Source organism: Hyperolius riggenbachi, chromosome 2 (genome assembly GCF_040937935.1).
Source record: "Hyperolius riggenbachi isolate aHypRig1 chromosome 2, aHypRig1.pri, whole genome shotgun sequence".
NCBI lineage: Eukaryota > Metazoa > Chordata > Amphibia > Anura > Hyperoliidae > Hyperolius > Hyperolius riggenbachi.
The window spans coordinates 452,989,866-453,009,907 of record NC_090647.1 but is presented as its reverse complement, the minus strand read 5'-3'; the positions used below and the strand labels follow the sequence as shown (position 1 = coordinate 453,009,907).

General features: G+C 43.5%; 1 protein-coding gene across 1 annotated transcript in view; it reads right to left on the bottom strand.

The window, feature by feature from the left end:
* Window positions 1-20,042, bottom strand: part of BAZ1B (bromodomain adjacent to zinc finger domain 1B) — an 85,388-nt gene that overhangs the window by 22,520 nt on the left and 42,826 nt on the right. Inside the window, exons 7-11 of the mRNA XM_068270068.1 lie at window positions 17,700-19,392; window positions 10,689-10,827; window positions 9,270-9,391; window positions 5,830-5,938; window positions 411-509 (exon numbers count right to left, since the gene is read on the bottom strand). Of these exons, the coding sequence (XP_068126169.1) occupies window positions 411-509; window positions 5,830-5,938; window positions 9,270-9,391; window positions 10,689-10,827; window positions 17,700-19,392 (2,162 nt within the window). The remainder of the gene's footprint in view (window positions 1-410; window positions 510-5,829; window positions 5,939-9,269; window positions 9,392-10,688; window positions 10,828-17,699; window positions 19,393-20,042) is intronic.

Below are 20,042 nucleotides of genomic sequence, written 5' to 3'. Positions count from 1 at the left end.
CAAAAACTGTCTAAAAGAATTAACCTCGGCTACAGGTGAAACTCAAAAAATCAGATCATGCAGAAGTCCATTTCAGTAATTCAGCTTAAAAGGTGAAACTAACATATGAAATAGAAACCCTTTGCATGGGGTTTTGGATTAATTAGCTGATTGGAGTCTGAAAGTTTAAGACACGAATATTGAATATTTTTATAATCTTCCCACTGTGATATTTTGGGGTTTTCATAAGCTGTAAGCCATAATCAAAATTATAACAAAGGCTTGAAATATCTTGCTTTGCATGCAATGAGTATTTCATACATTAGTTTCACCTTTTAAGTTGAATTATTAAAATTAATGGACTTTTGCACAATATTCTAAATTTCAAGTTTCTCCTGTAAGTGGCAAAAAGTGTTAGCTGTATTACAAACCTTTTCTGCAATTTCTCCTTAAGTATGCTCTCTCGAAATCCTTGAGGATGAAGACAATCCAGAAGCTCATCCAGCTCCTTTTGTGAATCACACAGGAACCTAAGCAAATGCATAACAAGGTTGTAAGCTTGAGACAACACAAGAATATAATTCTTTATATAAGAACTTCACTAGTCAGAATGGGCCACCTTCTGTCATATGGGGAAATGACAAATCTCATTTTTAGTTTCAAAATATCTCTTCATTGGTAGAAGTAAAAGAAACAACAGTTTTGAACAGGTAAATGAAGCAAGATTGAAAATAGGTGGCAGTAGTCAACAATAAAAGTAAACTTAAACATGGGAAGGTTGAGATTTAGTAATGATAGGTCAGCACCTCCACTGGTCAAGGGATAGATAGATATATATATATATATATATATATATATATATATATATATATATATAGCAGGGAGTCCCTGACTTGTAATACAAATCTCCAACCCGCCGCAATGTCAGGGACTCCCCATACTGTGCCCATGCAGAGGACACAGGGGGACAAACGAAAGACACAGGAGACACAAAGGGGCATAGAGAAGGACACAGGAGGAAACATGGGGACACAAAGGGGACAGAGGAGGACACAGGGAAACAAGAGGTACAAGGGGGCATGAGGTACAGAGGGCAGGAGCGTCTTGTAGTCCCAAAAAATACAGGTACATAAACACATACAGAGAGATGTGTCCGAGTGTTGGAGGAATCCATACTGTTAATTAAAGATGAAGAATTGGAGGATAAAGTAGCTTGAGTTGAGTACCCGAGGTGGGTTTCATAAATCCTATTAGGACACAGAGGCACATTCTTTATACAATGAGCAGTGTGTCCTCACAGCGTTCCTCCAGCCCTACCCCCCGGGCTCTGCTGTCCCCCATAAAAACCGCCAGGCTAGCATCATGCAGATTGTTGCTAGCCTGGTATTTTTCTCTGCCTGTCATTCACTGCCGCTCCCCCGTCCCCTGTATAGCGCAGCTCCCCGCCCGTGTCCTTTCCCTCCCTGCCTCTGTAATCTTCCTCTAATCAGAAGCAGGGAGCAGCACTATACAGGAGGCGGGGAGCAGGACTAAATGACTGAGCAGAGGTAAATAGAAGACTAGCGACAATCTGCGTGTCGCTAGCCCGGCAATTTTTATTATTGGGGACAGCAGAGCCTGGGGGAGGGGGAGGGAGCTGGAGGAACACTGTGAGGACACAGAGGCTGCTCATTGTATACAGAGTGGGTTCAGAATGGGTTCTCTTTAAGCTAGAATGTTGAGGGAAGGGCATTATTTTAAGTCCAACCAAGGTGACCATGTTTATAGGAATATTTCAGATCTACCAGCAATTTTTGCGTTTATTTTTTCAGATGATATGGTCAACACACCTAACATCTGTGACTGACAAAATTCTGGTACGCCAATTAGCTGCTATATGGGTCTTATCGGCTTATGCAGCATATTTTGAATGCTGCTATTTGGAGTGCCTTAGAGAAGCTTGCTCATGGCTAAAGGGGATTAAGGGTCTTTAGTTATTAGTTTATGTAGGGTACTAGAAATAAGTTGGATGACTATTCCAAAAATGTGAGATTTTATGGCAACGCCACAATATATGAATAAGGGAACCTAGTGTATTGCAGCCTCAAACATCTGTCAGAGATTGAATGATCAATTAAGTGGAGCCTGTGAGGAGTAAGGTAAGTGCGATGGAGAGGTCAGAGAGAGACTTCAATATGTGTGCTGTAGAGGCTCCTTTTAGATAGGGTTTCTAAGGCCTCTGACCAATTATCTTGTTCAGGAGTTAAGGCCTTATACAAATCTCATTTTTTATGAGAAGGTTACTCTTCAAAATGAGGAAACTACTTTTTAGCGTTCCATTTTGCATAGATCCAACACAGCTGAACAGTTAACAGATTCAGTTAGGGTGAACACGGATGATAACTCTGATAACATTAGGCCTCATTTACAGTAAGATTCTTACAATGCAGGAACGGATTAAAACTGATAAACTGATAGCCCATGTAAATTTTGCAGCCGAATATGCTCGTGGAAAACTGCGTATAACGGACCATGGCGTGTATGGTAAACTGATTGGGGTTTATATAGTGTGAATAAGACTACAGCATCGCAGCATATGGACTGCATGATATAAATTGAGAAATGGACAATCGGTAGGATAAAGTGATTCTTAAAGAGACTGCAGTCTCTCAAAATGCAGGTTTTTATTATTTTAAAAATCTCTTTAATATCAATGCCCTAACTAAAACGCCGCATCCCCGCGGCTGCACACTAACTAAATCCTCCCCCAAACTCCTCGGGGCACATTGCGGGGAGCGCTTTTGTGAAGAGGCAGAGCTTTGGGCTGTAGCTCTGCCTCTACACGCATCCATCAGCGCGGATCTCCACCTCTCTTTTCTTCTTTCATTGAGAGAGCCGGGGGAGAGGCGGAGATCCACGGTGGATTGACGCGAATGGAGGCAGAGCTGCAGCTCAGAGCTCTGCCTACCTGGGCAGCAAAAGTCATGGATTTTGCTGGGGAGTTTGGGATGATTTAGTTAGTGTTCAGCTGCTCTGTTGCAGCGTTTTAGTTAGGGCATTGATGTTAAACAGATTTTTAAAATAAAAACCTGAATTTTATGAGACTTCAGTCTCTTTAAGAGACACTGAAGCGAAAAAAAATATATGATATAATGAATTGGTTGTGTACTATGAATAATTACTAGATGATTAGCAGCAAAGAAAATAGTCTCATATTTTTATTTTCAGGTATATAGTGTTTTTTATTAACATTGCATCATTCTCTAATATGTGCAGATTACACAACACTCAGCATTCAAAATGATTCTTTCAGAGCAGTCTGAACTAATGACTTCTCTGCCAGAGGAAAAAGTAAATAGTTAACAGTTGAGATAATAAAAGTCAGAAAACAGCCCTCTCCACGACTTTGAAAGTCGTAGAGCTTAATGGCTTTTTTGTATAGAGATAACTAGAGTTTCTTAACTCTTCCCGTACTGGAAACAATTAGACTGATGTATCTGATCTTAATGTTTTATTTCTTAGCTGTACTACACATACAAATCATAATAGTTTTTTTTCGCTTCAGTGTCTCTTTAACTACACCCTAACCTAGTAGTAAAGCTATATAGTCTGCTTCTTATACATAAGGTAATAGACAACTGAAACAATGGGGAAAAACACTCCGCAGTGCTAGATTACCGGGACGGATGGAGCCTCATTAGAATCCAGAGGCTTCCCCCTCCCAAGGTAAGTATCCCCCAGAGGGGATTCTCTTTGTTACAGGTTTTCTTTAAAAGGAAATAAATATTGCAGCCTCCATATCCCTCTCACTTAAAGGGGAACGTCAGCCTAAACAAACATACTGTCATTAAGTTACATTAGTTATGTTAATTAGAATAGGTAGGTAATATAATTTTTTTACCCACCCTGTTTTAAAAGAACAGGCAATTGTTTGTGATTCATGGGGGCTGCCATCTTTGTCATGGGGGCAGCCATCTTTTTGGTTGAAAGGAGGTGACAAGGAGCAGGAGACACAGTGCCAACTGTCCTGTGTCCTGATAACCCCTCCCAGCTGCACACGCTAGGCTTCAAATGTCAAATTCAAAATGTAAAAAAAAAAATTTGCACCAAAACAGCAGAACGAGAGAAACAACATCAGAAATCCCATCATGCTTTGCACAGCATCAGGGGAAAAAAGCCCGGGCAATTTTCTTCTGTGCAGCTTAAAATGAGGCTTGGATAAGAGAAACAAAGTTCTGATGCTGTGAAACTGTTAAAGAAACACTAGGCCTTTTCAGTGCTGCTGAGTCGATTTTTAGTCCGGAGGTTCACTTTAAAGAGAAACCGTGAACAACAATTGAACTTCATCCCAATCAGTAGCTGATACCCCCTTTCCCATGAGAAATAGTTTCCTTTTCACAGACCACCAGGGGTGCGCTGTATGCTGATATTGTGGTGAAACCCCTCCCACAGTGGGATGTCATGACCATGGTCCTGAGTCTCCAGTCTGTGAACCTCATTGCATTGTGGGATATAAAAGCTGTTTACAGCTTGGTTCAACTGCCAAAAAAGCAAGCAGCATCTCCTTACACTGACCTCACCTGCCAGCAGTAAAAATGTCAACATATGGTAAATGTCAGAATGTAAATCAGGGAGGAAAGCTTTTACAATGGGAAAACACTGACTAAATCATTTATACATAATTGTAAAAAATGAAGCACTTTTTTTATTACATTATTTTCATTGGAGTTCCTCTTTAAAAAGGTGTAGCGGTGACAAACTACATCAGGCAAAAGGAACAAAATGAGCTTAACTTACCTGGGGATTTCTCCAGCCCCTGGCAGCCGACATGTCCCTGACCCGGGATCCCCTTTGTTGTGGATGCCGACCTCGCCAGGTCGCTGTCAATCACGCTCACATTGTCTGGAGCGTCCTGCGCACAACACTGCAGACCACGTGAGCGACAGCGATGCTTGCGCAGGCGATGCCGAACTGGCGAGATCGGCATCCGCAACGGAGGGGACCAGGAGCCATGGCGAGGGACATGGCTGCCAGAGGCTGCAGGAAGCCCCGGGTAAGTAAAGATCATTTTGTTTCTTTTGCCTTATGACGACAACACATTAACTGTATGCACAGATTAAAATATTCTTGTTTGATGTTAGGAACTGTTCTGAGCTAGGCAAATTATTGTAGGCAGATTTATCTCAGAGGAAATCTTTCTACTTTTTATTCCTGTTCCTTTTCTCTCTTTTTCTCCCTTTCCTTCCTTTTTTTTTCCTCATGCTCTTTTCTATCTGGGGCACCTTTTCCCCTCTTTTAGGTATGCTGTTTTAAAGACAACTACAAGAACATCCTTATATATGGAGTTGTATTTTTGATGAATTAGAATGTGTATGCTCAATTGCTTCAGACCTCTTGCATAATTTTTTGTTCCGTTTCATGTTGGCATGTAGGTGAGATTACTTTGGCTTCTATATTTGTAATTTTTGAATCTGGATGTGTCCCTGATGTTTTTTAAATTTATTGTCATACTTTTATTGCACTGTTCTAAAATAAAAACTTTAAGGGCTTAAAAAAAAAAAAAATTCAGGAATCAGATTAATCATGGTTTTACAGAAATATGACCATGTATTGTCTTTGCATCAAGTATGAAATTCAGGTATATTCCTGACTACAGTACGGAGCCTGCCTGTCTTCAGGAGATTGATGACACGAGTGCTCCTGAAGCCTTCAGAGAGCTCACTGAGGCGGTGTAACTTCACTGAGGACAGGGATGAAAAGAGGGACTGAAGGATCTATAGGATCCAGAGGCTTCCCTCTCCATAGCAACTAAGACTGTTTTCACTACAGATTTGATTTAAGTATATACTGATAACACAACGATCATCATACCAGAGATTCTGGCCTTGCTTAGGAACTGTAGTTTCCACCACTTTCTCCTCCTTCTGGATGGAATCTTCTTGGCCACCAACACTGCTGTCTGCATCTTCACTTTCATTACCTGCAGAAGTAAAAATAATGCCTTAAACACTTGTTTTAAAATGGCTATATAAAAAAAAATTATGAAAGTGCAGTTCTGATGGGCCTGCAGGGGCAAAAGGAATGATCTGCATGTCTGTTGAATGTCCTGAAGTGATGCATTATGGTCTTGTGATAAATGGTAGCTAGGGTTGTAACAGCATAAATATCACGGTATCTAAAAAAAACAAAAACAAAAAAAGCCCAAAAAAAAACAACCACGATACGACAATTTGGACCCGGGCCTCCCCCTTACATTAAATAAATGTGCCCCCCCCCCCCCCCCACACACACACATTTGGTAGCCAGATGTGCCCCACTTCATCAGCACACATATGATTAAGCCACTGGGAGATTTGAGCACAGGTTAAAGAGAACCCGAGGTGGGATTTAATTATGTTAGTGGGGCACAGAGGCTGGTTGTGCACACTAACACCAGCCTCTGTTGCCCCATGGTGTGCCTCCAGGACCCCCCTGCACGCCGCTATCCCCTCCGCAGTGCTAGCGACACAGTGTGTCACCAGCACAATGTTTACCTATGCCGTGTCAGTCAGCGCCGCTCCCCCGCATCCTCTGCATCGGCGCTACCCGCCCGCGTCCCTTCCCTCCAATCAGCGGGAGGGAAGGTACGCGGGCGGGTAGCGCCGATACAGAGGCGGCGGGGGAGCGGCGCTAACAGACACGGCATAGGTAAACATTGTGCTGGCGACACACTGTCGCTAGCACTGCGGAGGGGATAGCGGCGTGCAGGGGGGTCCTGGAGGCACACCATGGGGCAACAGAGGCTGGTGTTAGTGTGCACAACCAGCCTCTGTGCCCCACTAACATAATTAAATCCCACCTCGGGTTCTCTTTAAAGCTGTAAAAACAGCTTACCCTGCTTCTGCAAAGGTCCCGGCGGCATTAAATACTGTTACCCCTCCAGGTCACCATGGATAGTGGTGAATGTAATTTGGCTTCCAGCTGAATTAGTGTTTTTAATAATACTTTGTGCTCTGGTTTTTGACGGTGTCCAAATTACTCATTGAGCGCCGCTATAGCTGTAATTCCTATGGTGGCGCCCAAATCCCCAGCGCTGTTTTTACAGAGCTCCACTCTCTCCCCTCCCCCTGTATAGTAGCCAAGTAAAGGTGCCTCCAGTTTAGCTAGTTAGGTATAGGTACCCCCAGTATAAGTAGCCAGGAATAGGCGCAGCCAGTAATAGGTGGCCACAGTATAGGTAGCTAGGAATAGGTGACCGCAGTATAGGTGGTCAGGAATAAGTGTAGCCAGTAATAGGCAGTATAGATAGCCAGGTGGAGAGGAGATGCAGCGGCGGGGGTAAACAAACACTAACAGCGCCCAGGGAGATGAAACGCAAGAACAGAATAAAGTAGTAGTAAGTAGTACACGTGCGTTGGATCGAGGCAGAGTATTTGTTTACCCCCGCTGTTCATGCGCCCTCCGCTCCGTCACACCCCCGCCGCTGCATCACCCTTACCCCGGGGTGGGGGTAAAAATTTTGGTAAAACGCGATTGTGCATGGTATGATTACCATACACAATCGAAACAGCGGTATACTGCAGCAACCCTAATAGTAGCTTCAGTATATCACCGTGGATAAGCCAACTATATTTACACCCAAAATGTGTGTTGTGTGGCTTCTCTTTGGGTGATATGTGCCAGGGCCCACCTATGCAGAGCCCGCATTGGAAGAGTGCTGGACAGCATGGCTACCTCCTCACTCCAGCTTGAATTCTCAATACACAACACCCCCCTCCCTGTGCTGCTTGAACTCCAAGTACACTAAAGTCACAAGAGTGATCCTGGAGCACTAGTTGCCAGTTCAGAAGCGGTCAGGGAGATGAGAAAATGTAAGCTAGAGCAAGGATAGCCCGCTATGCTGCCGCCACCACACTCCAAAGCGTGCTCTGCATTTACCAATGAGTGCTCTGCAAGGGGGACTTGGGTTCTGTCTGGGGGTGGGAAGGTTGCTGTCTGGGGGAAAGCTGAGTCCAAACTCTTCAACTACATATTAACACCCTCCTGCTACTTCCATCTCAAAAATATTTTCAGAATTCGTCTCTTCCTTACACTAGAGGCTACTAAAGTGCTGGTACATGCTCTAAATGATCTTGTCTTCATTACTGTAATACCATACACTCTGGCTACAAAAAAAAAAACCTCTCCAATTCCTACTGGACACTGCACACACACCACACACCACACCACACACACACCACACACACCTCTCTCTGCCAATCCCTCCAAAAGGATCCAGTTCAAACTTTTAACACAAAAATACAAAGCTCTACATAGGCTATCCCCTCCATCGATTTTCTTATTAATCTCCAGATATCATCCATTCCAGAATCTTCACTTCTCCCACGGGACCCTTTTGTAGTCCAACTTGGTCATCTCCTCTTACTCTCAAATCAGGACTTCTAACAAGAGTTGCCTCTCCTTTGGAGCTCTCTACTAGAGCTGCTCAAATTCAGATCTGGGAGATACCCGGATAGTTGCTATCTGTATATCCCCCAGTAAACCTGTGTGGGCGGGCGGGTGTTTCAATCTTACCTGTCTGACGTCTTCTTCGTCCATCCCTCGGCACCTCCCTCTGGATCCTGATGAGGATTCCCTATCCTCTTTCTGTTCCAGCGATGGCTCCTCCGAAACTACAGCCCACAAAGCCTGTCAGCTGTGGCGCAGTTGTGCCTGCCATATTTGCATTCCCTGGCTCCAGCGCAGGCCCAGTAGCAGCTTTCTGTTGGGGCTCAGGCGGAAATGGCCGAGCCTAATCGGGTCTGCACTACTGCGTAGTAGAGCGACCCGCTTGAGCTTGGCCATTTCTATCTGAGCCTGAACAGAAAGCCACTACCGCGCCTGTGCTGGATTGCCGTAGGTAAATATTTACTTTCAGTGGCTCCAAGCGCCGCACCGAGGGATGGAGTAGGATGGGAGAAGTCTCATTAGGATCCACAGGCACCCTCCATCCTCCTCCCCCCCTCAAGGCAAGTATCTCCCAGGTGGGGTTTTTTGGATTATAGAGTTTCTTTAAAACTATACAAACAAAATCCACTCTAGTAGAGGTCTTTCAAATGTCTTTTATCAAGCCTGATGTGCATCTCACAGGAAATACACTCTCCTGCACTGCATACAATAAGTGTCTCGGATGTACACATTTCTAAATTTTTTTACCTCTGAAGGAAAAACTAGTGATACAAACATATGTAGTTGCTACTTCCCCCTTCATATATGTACACCCACAGGACATCATATTTAGACTATAAAAAGACTGCAGGGGGGAAAAAAACAAAACAAAACACCATGCTCACCATCGGCATCCTGCTCTTCATCAATTTCTTCCTTAGGAAGACTGGAACTGTAATTAATACTGTCATGAACCCAGCCTTTCTCAATGTACAGTCCAGGGACCCCGTCCGAAAACAGCCAATACCTGTAATTAAAGAACACCTTTCAGTACATGCTGTGCTAGCATTCTAAACAGTATTAAAAAACTGGTTGGGGCAGCAGGACAGTGATTGCAATTGAGGGAGGCAGCTTCTGCATGCATCGCACTAATGGAAACGTTCACACCAGATTCCCTTAGTTTTCATGGATCTAGCACAGACATGGGCAAACTTGGCCCTCCAGCTGTTAAGGAACTACAAGTCCCACAATGCATTTGCCTTTATGAGTCATGACTGTGGTTGCAAGACTCCTGCAATGCATTGTGGGACTTATGGTTCCTTAACAGCTGGAGGGCCAAGTTTGCCCATGCCTGGTCTAGCATCTCGCAATTCGGATGTGAATCACAAAATGCTACTAGTGGAAAACAGACCTATTTCACCCGATTTAATACCCCCTTTATGAAAAAAAAAAAATCAATATATTTGTGTCCTCCCAAACAAAATTTGGTATGTGATATTTGAAAGTCGGTGGGGTTTTGCTTTAAAGTTACAAAGTATTTATCAACTTTTGATAAACAGAAGCTAAAAAGAAATATGCATTGACTAATTGTTTCCCGAAGGAGAGGCTGATGCTCCGATCCTGGCTCAGGCTCCTCTCCAGAGAGCCGAAACTAACAAAAAACAAAAAAGGTGCTGGAACTATAGCTAAAGCATCCCTTCTCCCCAGAAAACTTCCATAAACAGTTACTGAAAAGTTCTGATTACGGTTTAAAGGGGTTCTGTGGGGGCTCCTGAGGAGAAAAACTGCCACTTACCTTGGGCTTCTATCAGCCACCTGCAGTGGTAATGTCCCACGCCGTCCTGCTCCCATCTGCCGTTCCCCGCAGCCGGCACCGGGCTATTATTCGGCTGTCACACAGACGAATAATGCGCGTTGCCGTGCCTCCGCTCGCGTCATCTGAGGCTTACTGCGCAGGGGCAGTACAACGGAGCCTTGTACTGCGCTTGCGCAGTAAGCTTCCGATGACGTAGGCGGAAGCGAGCGGGTGCGCGGCCACTGTAGCAATGCCGCTTAGACCGGGGCCGGCGGCGGAGAATAGCAGATGGGAGGAGGACGGCGTGGGACATTACCGCTGCACGGGGCTGATAGAAGCCCAAGGTAAGGGTCTGTTTTTCTTCTCAGGAACCCCCACAGAACCCCTTTAAGGGAACCCGAAGTAAGATCTATATGGAGGATGAAATTAGTATGGCAGCCTCCACATGTCATCTTTGGTTTCAATTTTCCCCAGAAGCTTCTCATTCATCTTTTCGTATGGTTCTCATTCAGTATCTTGTTAACTGTACCTATTGTGATTCCGATCTGTTCCAAGTGGAGATCTCCTTAGCACTTCCTTTGCTTTTGCAATCCCTTCATAGAAAGCTTTCTCGGCAGAAGCTTTCTGTTTGCGTACTCTCTCCTCTTCTGCCTCTTTTTGGAATCTTTCTGTAATAGAAATGGCAAGTAAAATGTTAACATCTGATACCACACCACAAATCTCATTGCAGAGAATAAGCCCAGGCAAACTTTTATGGAGAGCGAAATTGCACAATTCTTACACACAAGACAGGACAATAACACCATCAGCCCCAGAGAAAAAAGGGGGACAGCAAAACGCATAACTGGATGAGGACTGGAAGGAAATTCTCCTGGAAGTGAGAAAATTCTCTCCTAAACTATAATCACACTACCGACTGAAGTACTGGTAAAACTCGTATGTCACACTTTGCCAAACTAGGCTTGACCTTAATATACATGACAACAAGAGGGACGTTAGACCAAAGTCTCTGCTCACTGGATCAAAGTTGCTAATTGAACATACTCTACTTACAGATTTGCTAAAAATGATGTGCATAGTTCACTGTGTACTGAATAAATATCCATGTAAATTGCCGGTTGGTAATATGTTCCAGATGGCTATATATAGCTGCAAGGGTCCTTGCTGATCCCCCCCCCCACACACACACACAAATATTTGAATGGGGTGTAGCCATCTTGCAGATACTATGCCTATCATCTGGACATAATTGGTTCAACCACTCAATTTTTAGGTACACAGAAAGCACAGTATCTCCTTTGTTGATATAACTGGCTGGTCATGTGTACTTGTGTAGCCGACCTAGCATATTGTAACAACGAGGGAGATTGACCCCATAGGGGATAAAATGAACACCTTCACAGAAGGTAGCTGGGTAGGAATAGAAATCACCATTAGGGTGTATAGCGTGAGATATAGAGTGTAAATGAGTAGGTGCCACTCAACAATTGTTTCACCTCATTTATCGAGGCGTCGTCAGGAGTTTGTGGTGCACAATAATTTACAATATATACATGAGGTAATCCCCCCACCAACCAATAGAGATTCCCCCAGCAACCCGCTCAAGTCAGAGCTGAGTGTGTACTGTACAAGGTGGTTTAAATACAGCCCTCCGTCACTGCCCCCTTCAAGGATCCCTCCCCCACGTATAAGCTCATGCTTACTCCTCCCTTACCTTTGGGAGAGTGGTACCCAGTCCTGTTGTGTCTGTTAATGTGCTATGTTCTGCAGCCAGTCGCCGTATAGAGATGCTTCCTGATTGTGACGTCACTTCCGCATCCACTTTGCTGCGCTGATAGGCTAATCGGCCGTTGTGTATAGCCACCACCTCTTCGTTACCCTAGCAACCACGCACGGGGGCCTGTTAAGTAACCATATGTAAACAAATACAATTCCGGCCAAGCCGCATGGAATAGACGCATTGATCGTGTTCATATGTACGTATACTGTATAGGGCAGTGATGGCTAACCTTGGCACTCCAGCTGTGACCAAACTACAAATCCCATCATGCCTCTGCCTCCCCGAGTTATGCTTAGAGCTATCAGAGCATTGCAATGCCTCATGGGACTTGTAGTTCCACCACAGCTGGAGTGCCAAGGTTAGCCATCACTGGTATAGGGCACATAACCCTCATGCGGCATGGCGGTAGTATGTACCCGCCTGTTCAATGTACATGTTGCGCATGTTATCTAGGGGTCTGGGTGCAAAGCCCAGCTCATCCTGAGGTTTTTCCATCGCCTGCATGTAGTAACATAAAATGCTGCAAAAATGGATGCATTGTGCCCACATCGCCAGTTGTGAACGTGATCTTCTATATATAGGCAAGACAACTCGAGCACTAAAAGGACAAAGTGTTGGAACATGTAGGAGACATAAAACACAAGCGTGACACCCCTGTTGCTAAACATATCAATACTTACCACCTATCTGATCCCCTGGCCATCTCCTTCTGGGGACTACAGCAATGGGAACAGGGCAAAAGGGGTGGTGACCTGGATAAGAAATTATTACAGCTTGAATTGGCATGGATTTTCCGTTTAGATACCATAGCACCACGTGGATTAAACGAGGATTTTTCCATTAAAGGCTTTATCTGAAATGTAACCTGTCTAGCAATTGCCAGATGTGCGTTCCACTGTGTATCGCACAACACACTAACAGTGACCTACTCTTTTGTACTGCTTATTCCTCTGCACCATGATTTCAAAACAATTTAAGTAAAATTTACAGCCAAACCAACCCCCCCCCCCCTCTCTTTCCCGCCACTGCCCCCTCCCCGGTGTCCTTGACCACATGTATACTGGCACCTTCAAATATGAACAACTATGTCCCCAATATAATGCATTGCCAGCACGGAAGGGACCTGAATAAGTGACCCAGTTTATATGGCAGGGTGAGTGAATCACCCGCTAGGTAGATTTTGTGATGTGGTAATACACATCAATATCCGTTCTTAGATAAATAAGATGCTTTAGTATCCTGATAGTACAATGGGCACAATGCATCCATTTTTTGCAGCATTTTATGTTACTACATGCAGGCGATGGAAAAACATCAGGATGAGCTGGGCTTTGCACCCAGACCCCTAGATAACATGCGCGACATGTACATTGAAAAGGCGGGTGCATACTACCGCCATGCCGCATGAGGGTTATTTGCCCTATACAGTATACGTACATATGGACGCGATCAATGCGTCTATTCCATGCGGCTTGGCCGGAATTGTATTTGTTTACATATGGTTACTTGACAACAGGCCCCCGTGCGTGGTTGCTAGGGCAACGAAGAGGCGGTGGCTATACACAACGGCCGATTAGCCTATCAGCGCAGCAAAGTGGATGCGGAAGTGACGTCACAATCAGGAAGCATCTCTATACGGCGACTGGCCGGAGAACATAGCACATTAACTGACACAGGACGAGGTACCACTCTCCCAAAGGTAAGGTAGGGGTAAGCATGAGCTTATACATGGGGGAGGGATCCTTGAAGGGGGCAGTGACAGAGGGCTGTATGTAAACCACGTTGTACAGTACACACTCCGCTCTGACTTGAGCGGGTTGCAAATACCCTACACAAGTACCGCAGGAATATCTATGCTAATTGCCCATGCTGCACAAAACCAAATCCCTCTTTACCAGGTATTATTGGACCAATTCAACCCTAGAGTAAGCATGACTGTTGCAGGGACATTAGATTATTAACTCTTTTACAACAGAGTATCCAAAAACCTCGGGGTGACCCAAACCACTAGGAAAGTATAGGGGGTCAAAAGAGACTGAAAAGCACTCCTACTAAAAAGCAATGCTTGGCGTGATTTGCTTCTTAAAAACAGAAGGAAACTAGCAATAATTCAGCTTTAAAGGAAACCTCAGGCATAAAAAGGTAAAATTCAGCTTTGCTCACCTGGGGCTTTCTCCAGCCCCTTGCAGCCGACGTGGTCCGCGGCGTACTGCGCAGGCGCAGTAGTTCTGCGCCTGCGCAGTACGCCGCGGACCACGTGGCCATGATTGACAGAGGCACTTCACGAAGCCGCAATAAGGACGACCTCGAGGTCAGACTGAACAGCGTATGAGGAGCCGGGGACGGCGGTGGAAAGCAGAGCGATCAGCGTGGAACAGTCGCCTGCAAGGGGCTGGAGAAAGCCCCAGGTGAGTAAAGCTGATTTTTACCTATTTTGCCTGAGGTTTCCTTTAAGTGAACATCTGTGGTTAACCACAAATCCACCACTACTGAATATGCAAAATCTCTTCATGTCGGTGGCCAGGCTAGCATCCAGAACCAGCAAGCCTATAGCTTTAAAATTTTACACAGCCACATCAACCCCACATGAAGACAGCCTGTTTTTGGACTTTTGGTCATCCTCAGTACATGGCCCATCCAGCTGTATCAATCCCTGCCATGTACTGAGGAGGGCCAAAAGACTGAAACAGACTGTCTACATGTGAAGTTAATGCGGCTGTGTAAAAATTTAAAACTATAGGCTTGCTATACACAAGCAGTTCTGGATGCTAGCCTGGCTACAGGAGCAGAGATAATTTGCATATTCAGTAGTGGTGCATTGTGGGTAACCACAGATGTTCACTTAAAGGACAACTAACGAGAGGCTGCCATATTTCCTTTTAAGCAATACTAGTTGCCAGGCAGTCCTGCTGATCCTCCTTTCTCTGATACTTGTAGCAATATACCATGTCAAGCATACAGTATATCAGGTGTTTGACATTGTCAGATTTGACAAGATTAGCTGCATGCTTGTTTCTGGTGTTATTCAAACACTACTGCTGCCAAATAGAACAGCATGGCCGCCAGGCAATTGGTATTGTTTAAAAGCAAAAATGGCAGCCTTCCTATTTTTCTCTCTACAGTTGTCCTTTAAAGCTGAATTATTGCAAGTTTCCTTCTGTATCATGAACTCTTTTAGAGACACACACACACACACACACACACACACACACACACACACACACACACACACACACACACACACACACACACACACACACGCGAAATAAAAGGTCTGAGCACTAGGGGCAGGATTCCACTAGGAGCATCGGCCGTTTCCTATTTGGCCGCAGCTCACGTAGTGCTGCGAAGCCACAGCCCGAATCACTAAGCCATGCTATAGGGATTCGGGTGTGAGCTGCAGAAAGCCATCCAGATTTGCACCGCAGTGCGATCTGGATGACAAGCCATGAAAGATAGGCAGAGTTTCCCTACCCCTCTCGCCTGTGGGGAAATGCTGCAGATTCCGACAGATGAAATAGGCCCCACCTAGTTTTATGGCAACACCAGAAGCAAAAAGTTCTGGCAGTGAAACAGAACAAATAGGCGCTGGCAAATTTGGGCGCACCATGTGCTGCCATAGGCCGTAATGTGAATTACAGCTATAGCAGTGCTCAGAGGAGAGAGTTTGGGCGCCGGCAAAAAACGGAGCCCAAATGACTTAAAAACAGTGTAATAAATCTATTTTTCCCAAGTGTCGATGCTGGCCTGGATGGGGAATAGTAATGAATGCCACCAGGACTTTTGCAGGGTCAGCAGTTTATCAGCTTCATCCTGCACCAAAATTTGCAGGCGCTGTTTTTTTTTTTTACATGTATGCTCTGACAGTGCATAGATGTCTTTTTCAAGGTTAGTAAAAGCAATACTGATAGAATACCTATAACTACTCCCTCAAAGGCCCTTTTGACCTGAAACCAACATTAATATTTGAATGCTTTTTACTGTACAGTGGAATCAGTTTTCCTAAAGCACCTTAAAGCGGTTTTACACTGACAAATTATTGAATATAAAATAAAAAAATAAAAATGTGTTTACCTACTTTTTATAACCTATACAATTATATTTGCTTTTGTGCACAAGTAGTATTATTCATTTGGAAATGATAAGTTCCCAAGGTTCAGTTTATTTACTTTGAAAGCTGCTGGTGAATTTTATTCATAACTGTTGTATTTCTATTGTAAATGTACCCGGTAATGATTTCTGAGCAGTGTTTCAGTTCAGGACTCATTAGCAGAAGTTTCAGCACAGTCAGAGAATGTTTATGTAATTGTATCAAGTGAAGTATGTAAGCACAAGGTAAGGCTATCACCAGTTCGGAAATGGGCCTGTTATTTAACCCTTTGAATGCTGTTTTACTTAAAGTGGATCCAAGATGAACTTTTACTCCTTGCATAATTGTGTTCCTTACATATAGTTCATAGGGCATTCCTCAAGCCAAATACTTGTTTTGTTTGGTTTTAATACCCTAATTTCATATAAACTAAACAAGCCACACCTACAGCTTCTCCAGAGTGCCTTGGCGCTTGCAAGGGATTGTGGGATTTCAGTCTGGGCAGGTAAAAAAAGTGTTACTAGCTATAGATTTCAGAGGCCGAGTTTTCACAATCTGAGAGCTGCAGTGCAGATACAGATCAGTTGCCTGTGTAATGGAGGAGATAGGAGTGGAGTTTTCACAGAATATGCAGATTAGCATGCCTAGATACAGATAAGCTTGCCTGTGTGTGTAATTGTGTAATAGTGACAAGCAGAAAACATGTCTGCTCCCATTGTATCACAGGAAAAAATATTAATATACTGTTGAAGCTGTTTGAAGATAGATTTGCTGTGTAAACTATCTAAACTTTAGATAAGATATATAGACAAGTCACTTGTTATATTTAGTTTTTCATCTCGGATCCGCTTTAAAGAGAATCTGTATTGTTAAAAATCGCACAAAAGTAAACATACCAGTGCGTTAGGGGACATCTCCTATTCCCCTCTGTCACAATTCCGCCATTCCCTGCCGCATTAAAAGTAGTCAAAAACAGTTTTAAAAAGTTTGTTTATAAACAAAATGGCCACCAAAACAGGAAGTAGGTTGATGTACAGTATGTCCACACATAGAAAATACATCCATACTCAGACAGGCTGTATACAGCTTTCCTTTTGAAGCTCAAGAGATCATTTGTGTGTGTTTTTTTTTTCTCCCCTGCAGCTCTCACCCACTGAAGAGTTACAGGCTGATTGTTTCTTCCTGCAGACAGCTCTGCCCGTGTCTAATTCCTCAGCATGTGCCTCCTTCCACAACAGAGGATTTATCCAGCTTGTAAAAGATGAGCGCAGAGAAAAGCTGGATAATATAAACACACACACAGAGGAGTGTGTATAGAGGGGCCTGGAGGGGGCGTGCATAGCAGAACACTGAAGTGTTGGCAGCCTTCCAGACAAAGGGGACAAGTCCGACAGGGGAAAGATACATTGATTACAGAGAGGGGGATAGTAGAAAGTGCTGAAGTAAGTCAGAGCACATTAGAATAGGTTTATGAACTTGTAGGATGGTAGAAAAATCGGATGAAATTTCGTCTTTAAGAAAAAAAATGGTTTTAGTATAATATATGCTGTAAATAATATTTTAGAGCAAAGAAGAAATGCGGGTTTCATTCCACTTTAACAAAAAAAATTCAATTTTTAAGTTTAGGAAAATTCTAAGGACACTCAGAAAATTACAGTACCAGTTCTTACCTTTTGTAATTTTTTCAATTTCCTCTTTTTCCTTCTTGGCTTGCATTGCCTGCAGCCTCCTACTCTTCACAGCACTGATCATGTCCTCAGGCTCCTGCTCTAGAGGAGGAGGAGGTGGTGGTGGTGGTGGTGAAGTATCAGTCTTAATTGGTTTATCGACTTTTTTAGGGGGTGGTTTGGGGAGTGCCCCCTCCTCTGTACCCTTGGCCGCCATTTCTTTTCTTTTCTGTTTTGCTGCACGCTTTTTATCATTTTCTTCCTTCAACATGGCTAAGCGTTCTTTCCAGAGCTCTCCAGATTTGTGCTGCTTGTCTTCCACATGGTCCTGGACAGAGTATGTCATGAGAATGCGATGACAAAGAGCAGCGAGGATGTGAAGCTTTTCCTCTACAGTCATCTCAAAGAATTCCGTTGTTTCCAATTTCTCCAGGAACGCATCTTTCACTTCATCGTCCTGAAACACTGCAGACCCCTCACTTTCATCATCTCCCTTGTCTGAACAGTCACTTTCTCCTGCAGGTGCATCAGATTTTCGGAGACACATGCGAACAAGCTCAGAAGCAGAGTGCATAGTGAGTGGAATCTCAGACAACCTCATCCCCAGTTCTGTATAATCCTCAGCAATCTCGTCCTGCAAAAGGGTTTGTAGAAGCACAACTAGCACTCTGTTTAGATACAAAAACCCACCTTTTTCAGCAGCAAGAGCTTCCATAAGTGAGACTGATGTTACAGGGTACTGGCCATCTGGAAGTAACAAGTCGGAGTAACAGCTGAGAAACTCTACCACCATTGCCACATCTCCAAACAAAGTATTTGGCAAACCTTCTGGAGTGTCTACCAACTTAAACGGGGGCAAAGTCTTTCCAGTCAAATCCTGGTCCTCATATCTTTTTTGCTTCTCCAATCGTTCTTGTTTCTCTTTTTGCTTTCGTTCCTGTGCCTTTTCCTTGAGACGGGCTCTCAGCTCCTCCCTCTTCTTCCTCAAGTGCTCTTCTTTCTCTGCTTCAGTCATCATTGCCCAGCGCTTACGGTCTTCCAAAAGCTCATACCGTTTCTGTACCAAGTCTTTCAGCTCATCAGGTAGCCTACTGCGTTCCTCTTCAGTTAGAAGCCTTGCCACTTTAGAGATGAGGGCAGAAAGGGGACTCTTTCGGTCTTCCCGGTCCTTGTTGTCTCGGTAGTAAGAAATCAGATGGAGAGCAGCGGCAGGAAGCCGCTTATGTGTTTTACTACTTGATTTAGGTGTAGATGGAGCACTCCTAGGTCGTGACATTTTTGGAGAACTCTTAGCCATATCCAGCAAAGTCATCTGCTTCAGTTTTGAATTTTTAAGAACCTTTTTAGGAGAACGAGCCTTACCAGACATTTTCTGACCATTGATTACTTCAGACTTTCCACTTCTCTTTTTCCCTGCAGAGGCACCTTTCTTATGGCTAAGTTTATTACCCATAAGTTTCATTAACTTCTGCAGTTCCTCTGGTGAGTATTTGCCTTCCAAATCTTTGAGTTTTAAAGGTGAGCCTTGCAATGCTTTCTTGAGGTTTATATGGCCCCATACGCTAGGGCTGAGAGGTGATTTCTTGCCTTTCAAAGCACTCTTATCACCATCAGTCTTTGCTTTCTTTGATGGTTTCTGATCAGAAGATCCACCACTCTTCCTCTTTGATGGAGGAGTTGGGTTTGAAGTCATGTACTGGAAGAAAAAAAAAAAAAAAAAATCTATTACTATTCCATGTAGAAAACAATGGCAGCGCATAACCAGATAGAAGACTTAAATTTAACCACTTCAGCCTACAGTGTCGAAAATCGTATGCATCCGAGCAAAGTTCACCTCCCCTTCATTCGCCAATAACTATCGCTAATTATCACAATTAATTGATCTATATCTTGTTTTTTCCACCACTAATTAAGCTTTCTTTGGGTGGTACATTTTGCTAAGAATTATTTTTTTCTAAATCCATTTTAACAGTAAGATTAAGAAATGGAAAAAAAAAGTCGTTTTTTGGCCATTATAGTTTAAAATTAATACATGCTACCGTAATTAAAACTAATTTGCCAATCAGTCCCGGTTATTACACCGTTTAACTTGTCCCTATCACAATTTATGGCGCCGATATTTAGAAATAAAGGAGCATTTTTTCAATTTGCGTCCATCACTATTTACAAGCTTGTAATTACAAAATCAGTGAGGGGTCAAATAATATATATATATATATATATATATATATATATATATATATATATATATATATATATATATATATATATATATATATATATATATATATATATATATATATATATATATATATATATATATATATATATATATATATATATATA